General features: G+C 42.5%; 1 protein-coding gene across 1 annotated transcript in view; it reads left to right on the top strand.

Moving 5' to 3' along the window:
* The window catches only part of HEMK1 (HemK methyltransferase family member 1), a 52,376-nt gene that overhangs the window by 28,463 nt on the left and 13,034 nt on the right, over window positions 1-10,879 (top strand). The window contains exons 8-9 of the mRNA XM_015427197.1: window positions 4,575-4,739; window positions 7,698-7,762. Coding sequence (XP_015282683.1) covers window positions 4,575-4,739; window positions 7,698-7,762 — 230 coding nt within the window. The remainder of the gene's footprint in view (window positions 1-4,574; window positions 4,740-7,697; window positions 7,763-10,879) is intronic.

The raw sequence follows: 10,879 nt of genomic DNA on the forward strand, positions 1-10,879 counted from the left end.
CTGTCCCCCCCCCCTTGTAAATCTAATTAACCACTATTCCTAGATAAATATTTCGAAATGATCCCTTAGGGATTTCTCTGACCCATCTATTAACATTTATTTACCTGTTTATAATATCCTAACTGTTTCCACAGCAACTGGGTGTAGTGCCACAAACACATTTATGGTAGGGAATAAGTGGGAGAGAAAGATAAATTTCCTTCTAGGCTCCTGCAGCCTATGCTGCTCTATGACCCACTTTCCAGTTGCTCAGTTCTAAGAGGAGCAGGTGCACAGGCAAACAGGATTCTCTGCTGCTATAGCCTCTGATATGAAGAAAATTGCCCTTCCCACAATTTCCATGCAGTGCTGCCACCAAGATCATTAATGATTGCTGAAGTGACATATCATCTTATGCTCCCATGCTTACAAATACTCATTTAATCATTTGATATGGGTTTCTTTAAAATGTCTTCGCAATAAAAGGTTTGGCACAGGTTTTAAATATAAACAAAACTACTGTGTAACACTTTGTGAATATTCTTAGACACCCTGTCATTTAGAAATGGAGACTCATTATTATAGTGCTCCAGCTTCTTAGTATCAGTATTTTGGAAATCCTAATCCGGCTTTCATCTGGCATAGTAGCCTTTTCTTTTTCCAGAACTGACACCCCCATGGGTCTTACATGGGGTCTATTTTAACTTATCTTTCTTTTCTCAGTGCCACTTTCTACTGGCCTGTCCTTTGCGCAGCCAACTGTTGATTCACAAATGTGCAGTGACTTCTGTGATGGACAGTAAATAGTTAAACCTGTAACCTGGTCTGAGAACTTTGAGTGACAGGGGATTCAAATGAAGTTTTTCAGTTGAGAGAGTCAGTAGTGACAGTTGAGAGTTGGCAGTTAAAAACTGAGAGTTGACTGAGAAAGGAGTAAGAGTGTCAAGTAGGATCTAACTGAAGAGTATCAAATAGGATCTTACTAAAGGAGTAAGAGGATCAAGTAGGATTCCCATTGAAGCCTGAGGGAAATAGATTCTAGAAAAGGGGGGTGATCCCTATTCCCAAGGGAGTGAGAGGATCAAGAAAGATAAAAGGAAGTACTTCTTCACCCAAAGAGTGATTAATGCATGGAATTCACTGCCACAGGAAGTGGTGGCGGCTACAAGCATGGACGGCTTCAAAGGGGAATTAGATAAGCATATGGAGCAGAGGTCCATCAGTGGCTATTAGCCACAAGGTATAGATAGGGACTCTGGGGCAAGGGATGCCCTGTCATCTTGGTGCAACAGTGGGAGGGCTTCTAATGTCCTGGTCCCACTGGTGGAACTCCTGATGGCACCTGGTATTTCTGGCCACTGTGTGACACAGAGTGTTGGACTAGATGGGCCTTTGGCCTGATCTTGTGTTCTTATGTTCTTAAGATCCTGTGTTAGGGAAGTAGGAAGTTTGCCCCATCCCTAACAAGTCTGAAGGAAATAGCTTCTAAAAGACAGGGGTGATCCCTAGTCTGTGGATGAGGAAGGAAAATGGAACTTGTTTGAATGTTCCTGCCATCACCAAAACAGACCTGGGTGTTATCTGCATAACTTGTGACACTCCAAATCCTTGGATGACCACTCCCAGTGGTTTCACATAGATGTTAAATAGCATGGGGGATAAGGTGGAACCCTGCAGAAATCTGCAGCATAAATGCCATGAGGCCAAGCACTCCCTTCTGAAATTGGCCAGTCAAGTAAGAATGGAACAACGTCTCTTCATGGCTGTATAGGGAGCTTCCCCCCCCCCCCGTCTCTGGAAACTGAAACCAAACAGCATCCCTTCCTTAAGGTTGCCAAAAGCCTCTGAAAAAATGTCCAGTCCATTTAATAGAGGCTTAATGGATTATTTTGCCAGGTGATATTGCAATCCCATGAAAAGCTTCACTTGCTTATTTCCATACATCAAGCCTCTATTTTAAAATGTGTTTTATTATGTATGTTTTAATTTGTTAGTTGCTGTGGTGGCTCTTGAGCTCAGAAAGGCAGAATCTAAATTTTGTAAAATAAGTGGGGACCGGCAGTAGTTGCGGGTGAACCCTTCCGCCTCTTACCTGTATCCCCCTCCCCACTGCTGCTGCCAGTTGTGTAGGTCAGCCTGATAAAACTACTTCCCACCCTTTTAAAAAGCCAAATTGATTGAGACATCCAAAATAGGGATAACTCCGACATATTCTGAAAGTAGAACATGAGACTACACATGACCCTCATTTCTCTAATCTTGCAGAAGTAAACGAGTAACCACAGACTGAAAATACCAAAATGAGAGAACTGTCAGCATGTGTTTATTTTTATCAGTTCAATTTAGGGAACCAGGCTACACATCCAGCACATTAGTCTTCAGGTGGTGGGTTGTGGTTCACTGCTAGGTCCTGGCCTAATGACAGGTGGACTGCACCAGTGCTGATGTCACTCTTTTTTCTGGCCTTTTTTAAATTCATAGCCAATGATTGTCATGGAAGACAGGGGAGTGTAAGAGAATAAAAGGGACGCACACAGGAGGGAGAGGAAAAGACAAGAAAGAAGCTATGACAATTTTGCCCTCTCACACAGGATTTCCCTTTGTCTTCTTTCCGGCTGAGCAGCCCCTTTTCCCTTTTCTTCTTTGTTTTATTCTCTCAAAAACAAGACAGGCTTAGCTGTGAATACAATTGGGAAAAATGAACTCACTGAAGAAAACCACTGTTCTATAACTTTAACACAGTTGATTATACTTTTTTATAATGTTTATAAATGTAAATTTCCTATTCTAGACAGCATTCATCCTTATATAAAGTACATTTCACAAATATAAACAAAGCCAGTAGATAATAACACGTTTTCCTAGGATTAAAAAGTGGTCTCAAATATCTTTTTCAACTCTATATCTCTGTTGGTGTTTGTCAGCAGTCTCTTGATGGAGCTGTATTAAAAACATAACATGTGTCTTATGTTAACATGGAAACAATTGACCTTCATTTCCCAGAGAGGAAAAGAGCAAACACTCACCACTGCAGGAATGACAATAATGTAGATACTATGGATCAATGCAATCTATATATCTAATAGCCAAGTCGCCCCCGTGCGTGCGGATACCTAACTCCGCGCACCGGGGGCACCTGGGGGGGAGGGAGATTTTTGTGCACACTTGGGGCAGTCCCCAGGTGTGCACAAAAATCTTAAAAGTTAAAAAAATATATCGGGGGGATACTTAAATCCCCCCAAAAGTGACAGAGCGTCCCCTGCGCATGCGCAGGGAACGCTCTGCAGCCGGCCTCGCCGTCGCCTCGGAGCGGGGGGGGAAGCAGCGAGGCCCGGTGGCTACAAGCCGCGCGGCCCTTGCTTTGAAGCAGGGGGGAGGGGGAAGCGGCGAGGGCCAGCGGCTATATGCCGCGCGGCCCTCGCTTTGCAGCAGGGGGGAACGGCGAGCCCCCCCCCGCGAGTTTCGCGGGTCTTCTTTCTTGTATCTCTCTAATGTCTTCCCAAAGCTCTTAGTGACATGCTATCTTACTGATTCTTAAGTAGAAATACAGACATGAGATTTTAAAGGTATAGTTGCTTGCTAAGTATATATTAGTTCTTAAAGAAACACATGGGTTTTTTGATCATGAGAATACAGAAATCAGCATACAGTTAAACAAACTGATACTAATAATGTATATCAAATGCATCATGATAGTATAACAGACTCACAGGTGCCACTGATTCATTTTATCCCAGTTCATAAGAGATGAAGGAGGAGGAGATTGGATTTATACCCCATCCCTTGCTCTGGAGTCTCAGAGCAGTTTACAATCACCTTTCCCTTCCCTGCCCCACAATAGACACCTCGTGGGGTAGGTGGGGCTGAGAGAGCTCTGAGAAAACTGCTCTTTTCAGGGCAGCTCTGACAGAACTATGACTTGCCCAAGGTCATCCAGCAGCTGCAAGTGGAGGAATGGGGAATCAAACCCAGTTCTCCCAGGTTAGAGTCCACGCTAAACTACACCAAACTGACTCTCAAATTCAGTTCAGAGCCAAACTGGCTCTCAAATTCAGTTTTCTTCCAGGTCAGACTCCACAAATATATTAAATATAAACTTTAAAAAATATTTAACACTAAATAGCAGTAAGCAATATAAGCAAAAAAAAAACCCTCTGTGGTGCCGCCCCCCTTCCCTTGGTGCCCTAAGCACATGCTTATTTTGCTTAATGGTTAATCCCAGGCTGCTAGTAAGGAATAACTCATTTCTACCAGTTTTTGTTCTGTTTTATCCTTTGAGGATTTTTCTGGAGCTTGGTCAGACAAAGTCAGAGTTTATACAAGGGCTTTCCCCCCATCAAGCTCCATAGCATCCCTTGTTTTTCTTGATTACTGTACCATGGAATCTTAAAATCTTCCTTTGGGAACATTTAGTTAGTTCTTTTACTGCTATTCTTAGGGTCCCTGATTAAAGTAGACTTATTAATGCCCTGTATTGTCTGTGCAGAACCTTGTTCTAGACTGCAAGCCATTAAAAGTAAGCCTTCTTTTGAGTGTTGAAGCATGGAGCTCATAATGGCCAGTTTACCCATCACAGAACTTGTCTTGCCTCCTAGGAACTAGTTTCCCTTGTTCTGAAGGATAAATACAAGAAGAAGAAATTGTCTTCAGCATGCTGCAGGGACATCTGGCAGCCCCCAGATCCTCTTGGGCCTGTGATTTTGGAGATTGGCTGTGGATCAGGAGCCATTGCGTTGAGTCTCCTGAGAAAGCTGCCCCAGGTGAGTGAAGTTATCATTATGTGTCTGAAAACAGAGATGAGATAACGGCACTAGAAAAAAATGAGTGACTGCTTCTAAGAATTTATGATGTGAGGCCTGATAGAAAAGACCAAATATATTTGTTTTTCACGTGTGCATTTGAAATTAATAACTTGATTTTAACTTCAAAAGGATGACTGGCTGAGCAGGATGTTGGCAGAAATGCAGTAGGCAGATCCTGTTGGGTCAAAAACCTCTATATGATGGTGAAATTGCTTTCTGGGAAGATGGCAAAGTGAATATGGCAGAGATTCTCAAGCTTATGGAAGTGCAACCTACTTCTAAACCTAACTGTACTTTTCTGAACCCATTTGTGGTGTAACTCAACCTGACTTTCCCACTCCCGAACATAAAACGCAAGACAACTGAATAAGTTTATATTCCTCCATCTTTACGTGATTGTGTTCATGTTTATATGTTTTCTTTAATTGTTTGGTCTTTTTATATAATCTGTATTTTAAATGCTGTTTTGCTGTTTTGATTATTCGGCACCTTGGGGCCCCAAGTTGTGTGGAAAGACAGCATACAAGTGTTCTAAACCAAGGGTGGCCAAACTTGCTCAACGTAAGAGCCATATGGAATAAACGTCAGATGTTTGAGAGCCACAAGACGTGAACAAATGTTACACACACGTTTTTATTAATTTGCTTTTTATTAAATGTGACTCCCAAAAATAAAAACCAAAGGGGTCAAAACAGATATTGATAATGATATTTATTTGTCCAATGATACTTATTTGCTTGCTAATAATATTTATTTGTCTAAGAGGGAGAGAAAGAGAGAGGTGGAAAGAGAGAGAGAGAAAGAAAGCAAATAGATGGGAGGGAGGGAGAAAAGTATGCCTCCCCTTCACTTCCCCAGCTGCCCTGCCGGGAGCCGCACAATATGTGTGAAAGAGCCGCATGTGGCTCCCAAGCCAGTTTGGCCACCCCTGTTCTAAACAAATAAATATTCTATTTTTTAGATTTACTATTTGTAAATATATAACATTACTGTGCAACAGGCTGTATTTCATGGCTTTTTTTGTACATTATGTAGAGCCTCCCAGATCCTCCTCTCCCAGATCACTCTTTTCCTTCTCCTTGCATCGCTATACACTTGTAAGAAAGCAGCCCTCCACTTTGAGGATTTGATCACTACAGAAGCTGGGCAGTTGTTGTAATTTACACATGCTTAGATTGTACCACTGCTAAGATGAATCTTCGGGGTCTAATGCTATCATTTAGCTCATACGTTGTGGTTTGGCGATGCAATTAGACTGTCTTGGTATTTTTGCTGGGGTTTCTTATCTTTCATTCTGTGGTGCATCAGGATTGAGTAGCTATTATACATTGGGAATAGTAGAAGAAAAGTTAAAGGTGATATTGGGACAGTGTGTTGAACATTTTGTAATGTCTGTTGAAAATTACCGTACAAGTTTTCTAGGGATTTGTGCTGTCTCCATGCCCAAGGCCAGGAACAAGCAGGAGTGGCCCACCAAGTATGTTGATCTTTTAAGAACTCATCTTTGCAGTCACACCTTGATTACTGCAATACAGATTTCTCCCTTCCAAACCATGTCATGTGCATTGTAATGTAATGCCTGTAGTGTATGACCTCATTTATTAGGGATAGTATATGATAATGGTTAAGAGTGTAAAATCATAAGCCAACATTTCACCTCCCCTAGGAATGCCTTAGAGGCCCTTAGGCAAATTAATGTATTTCAGTCTTTCATCTGCAATATATTGATAATACTGATCTGACCTACAGGGTTGTTGTAGGGATAATGTACGTAAATCAGTTTGTACACCTAAAATGCATAATATAAATATTAAGATTTTTTTATGACTACTAAACGGTGACTTATGAGGAAAGAAGAATTACAACACACACACACCAAGCTTGGGCTTCATTCCTCCCACTGGTTCATTTGGTCTTTATTCCCCCCCTCTTCTTCTGTACTTCATTCCCCATCAACACATTAAATTCATGGGGAAAGAGAAGAGGCAGGCAGGGGGACCAAACTATAGCCAGCTTTGGCATTCTCTTCTCACATGCTCCTGGTGGCCATTGCCACATATTTTCACATGATATGCTGGCGACCCTTTATGGCCCCACAGGGGTTTTTTACACATGCAAATTTCACTGATGCCACTGAAGATGGCCTACCCCCTCTGAATTCTTTTTAAAAACACTTCGGATTCTTCTGCAAACCTGGAGGTTGTCTCATGTTTGCAGGATTATAAAAGGTCCCATTTTGTAGATTAAGATATCCAAACATGTGCCAACCTTGGCTATTAATTATAAAGATTACACATACGGTCTTGCTTTTGGAAAATAGTGAAAATGCAGTAGAAACAAGTAACCACTGAAGATCAAATGATGTTGTGTGAAAAGGGGTGTTACGAAACAATGTATCTGTTGGCACCAAGACTGAAAGACTAACAGTTCATGCAAGTATCAACTTTTGGGATCTCTGATTTATAAGGATTTGTAGTGGAATAAAATGTGTTAGCCTCTCAGGTGTCACTGGCTCCTGTTTTTGTTTAGTTGCTTATGTATTTTTTGAATGAGCTTCCACTCATCGGCTCCCTAGAGGTAAAATCTTTACAGCCAAGGCTGTGGTAGTCCCTAAGCAAACACTGGTGATTCTCTAGATGCACTTGATTATTTATGAGATCATTAACAGGTCAGAAAATATAACAAACTCTGCATACTGTGAGGGGAAATGTGTCAGAAAGCACAAGGAAAAAGCTGCAAGATAAGAATTCCTCCTGGAAAAGAGTATATATTTCTTTGTAGTTGTTGAAAAGTTAGATTTCTTTTCCAGTGCACTATCGTTGCTTACTTCATTTGCTCTTGTCACCATTTTCCTGTTGTATCCAGCGTAAATAATGTGTTTGTGTGCGTTCACGTTGTGTTACTTTTCTTTTTCAGAGCCGGGCAATTGCCATAGATAAATTAGAAACTGCTGTGAATCTCACAAAGGAAAATGCTGAAAGGTAAGATCACCTACGATGCAGCGGTAACACAAAATATTATTTCTCTGCTAACATTGCACAAGTTAGTTCGTTACCAATCTGATTTTTAAAGGTATCTTCTCATCTGCTGACTCCTAAACCTGAGCCTTTATTGGTTCAGGATCCAAAAATTAGTGGTGATACTTTTGCAAAGTTTGTTGCTGATAAAATATTGTGAGTACACACTGAATGGGTTGCTGGGTTTAACATAGGTCAGAAGAAATGTATAATCTGGTCTATTTATGGGCCATTTTGACCCAATTGCCAGGATGGATTTTGAGGGGACCCTGGAATCTGTGAAGGTTGGCTGCTAAAATCATGTAATAGACACCAAAGGCCCACATCAGTGAGGCATGTGCAGCTCAAAAAAAAAAGACTTTTTAAAACTCCAGATATCAGGCAGCCAAAAAATATCTGTATTCTTGGTTTCCCAGGTTCCAAATAACGGTTTGATGTTTGGGTCTGGGTTTTTTGAGGGATTCTGATATTTTTTTGGCTCCATTATTCCCTATGGGGAATCTGTCTGAGGGGCTGGAGGGACTCTTTCTAAAGCTGCTGGTGCCTTTCGGAGATGAATGACACAGTGAATGGTAAAGACATTAGGCACTGTCTGGTCAATTGTAAAGAAGTCAACAATGCAGTTAGAGGCCCAACTCCAGGGCCCTTCTGCTGTCTCCTTGCCACTTAGCACCCCCCCGCCCGCCGCCAAGTAATCCCACTGCCCCCCTGGGGTGGTACTGCCCACTTTGGAAACCACTGTATTAGATAATTTCTATTTAATATGCAATGTGAATAATTGTCCTTTTATGGATAGGGTAGACAATAGGACATACTGATTACCAAGTCTTTGAATTCAATGTATGCAAGCTAAGGCTAGTGCTCAAACTCCAAATGTTCCATAAAACCTTTAAAAACACATTCTTCCTCTGTTTTTCCCCACCTCCTTTCCCTCCCTTTATTGTGATCTTTACATAAAACTTTAGGTTGTAGAATCCTCGGGTCAAGGACCTCATACTCCATAAAGTGCCATACACAGAGATATTTGTTTTTTACTTCTTTTATACCCCTCTCCTCCCCCCATGGGGACCCAAAGAGGCTGACAACATTCTCTCTTCCTCTGTTTTATCCTCAGAACAATCTGAGGAAGTAGGTTAGTCTGAGTCTTTGTGACTGGCCCAAGGTCACCCTAGTCCAGCTCTCCAACCCCAGACACCCTCAGGGTGCTCTAATTGGTTGGATTTGGGAAGGCTAAAGGAATACAGTTGTGTTTTTGCAATCCTGAGAAAACCTTCACATTTGCTTCAGCATCTGTTTTAAAAAGAACAACACAACCTTACTTAATTGGTAAACCAGACACTGAAGTGATTCAAAGAGAGCCGCCGAACTTTGTTCTTGACTTTCTCTCCAGGATGACAGACGCACAGTGGCCCTCTATCAGTTGACCCAGGATGGGCAGTAAGGAGTAGGCCAAAATACTCTTCCTAGTTCTTGTAGATAGGGACTGTTTATTTCTGGAAAACAGCCTTGGGGAAAGCAAAACAATCTCTGAATCGTGTCAGTGTTAAATGTATGCAAGCTAAGGCTGTTAGTGGTTCTGGCAGGGCTGTTAGTGGTTCTGGCAGTGCAGACTCCACCTGTTTCCTGAGTGCAGCCTTTGCCATGTGAGCTGCTGGTGCATGGACCAGAAGCCACCTGCATTCTAACATTTCTGGATGCCCCAGTCAGACATACTTTCTCCCTAGCAGCCAACACAGCAGGATTTGATAAGGAGCTTCTGGTGGGAAGCAAACATGAATCTTAGCAAATCACCGTTTCATTTCTGGTTACAGCCTTGAGAAACTGCCAAAGCTTATGCCCCAGCAACTGTTTTCCACGAAACCAGCACGTTAAGTCATGTTATCATCCAATCTAAGCCAGTTATGGGCTCACCCACTCTTTAAAGCTTTGTGCTATAATGTTAGTATTCCCCTGTAGGCAAGGCTTGGATACAAACTATTCTCTGCCAATGAGTACCACACCCATATCTCCCAGAGGCATGTGGTTGCAGTATGATTGAATTGGTGGGGGGGAGGGGCTCCCTTGCTATCCAGGATCTCTGCTTTGCTGAAGATTCCTGGTGGTGAGAACCTGGGTACGGCCATGGGACTTGGTTTGTCTCTTCTTCTTCTTTTTTTTTTTGTCTCTTAGTTCCTAAATAGCCTTACTGATTTTTTTGTTGTTGGTCATGTAAGAACTTGCCAAACAGCTGTTCTGTGCTTCCACATACTCTATAGCTAACACAGAATATTATGAAGCTGTAAGGAGTCCTGTATTTTATTCACCAGAGCATCTTTCAAAAATCTCATGGCAACTTACAGATGGTTGATCCATGTTAGCCACACAGACACGCACACACACCCCTCTGAAAATGGTTAGGCTGCCAAAAAGCACCCTGGGGCCCCAAGATTACACAGTAGCTTCTATCCTAACACAGTTACATTTTCCTAACTGCCCGTAAGTGTTCTAAGGATGGGGCAACAATTTCTGCCAGCTTCCCCTCTCTCACCGACTCCCTGAAAGTTTGTTCCTGGGGACCAGCAAGTCCTCAGGAACAGCATACTAGGGGTCTGCAGTGAGGGGGGAATCGATGGAAATGGCTGCCCCCTCTCAAGAATAAGAGGGGTCCTTGCATTTCCTTAATGTGGTTGGTTACAGGTCATTAGGTGTTGTGTCTTAACAGTGTCTTGAACCCAGGTTTTCAAAATCCATCTCAGTCCCTCTGTCTTTTGCACAGTGGTGATCTCTACCAGTATCACGGCTACCATCATGTGGGCTACACACCCCCTAGTCCCATAGTGACCTCTACCTGCAGTGAGTTCAGGAGCAGCATGGTCTGAAGATGGGAGTAGTGCAGTTTGAGAGGAGCAGGAGCAGAAGATATTGGGTAGGGACTCAGCCAGGGCTTTTTGGGGGGGACGGGGGGGGAGACGCACCAGAATGGAGTTCTGGAACCTCTTCGACAAAATTATTTTAAAAATGTTTAAAAGTCCATGAGTTTTCCGTATACAGATTGAAAACTTCATTTCCCTCTTGAGAGTTCCATCACCTCTCCCCCCCCCC

This window comes from Gekko japonicus, unplaced genomic scaffold (genome assembly GCF_001447785.1).
Source record: "Gekko japonicus isolate JY-2015 unplaced genomic scaffold, Gekko_japonicus_V1.1 scaffold922, whole genome shotgun sequence".
Taxonomy (NCBI): Eukaryota; Metazoa; Chordata; class Lepidosauria; order Squamata; family Gekkonidae; genus Gekko; species Gekko japonicus.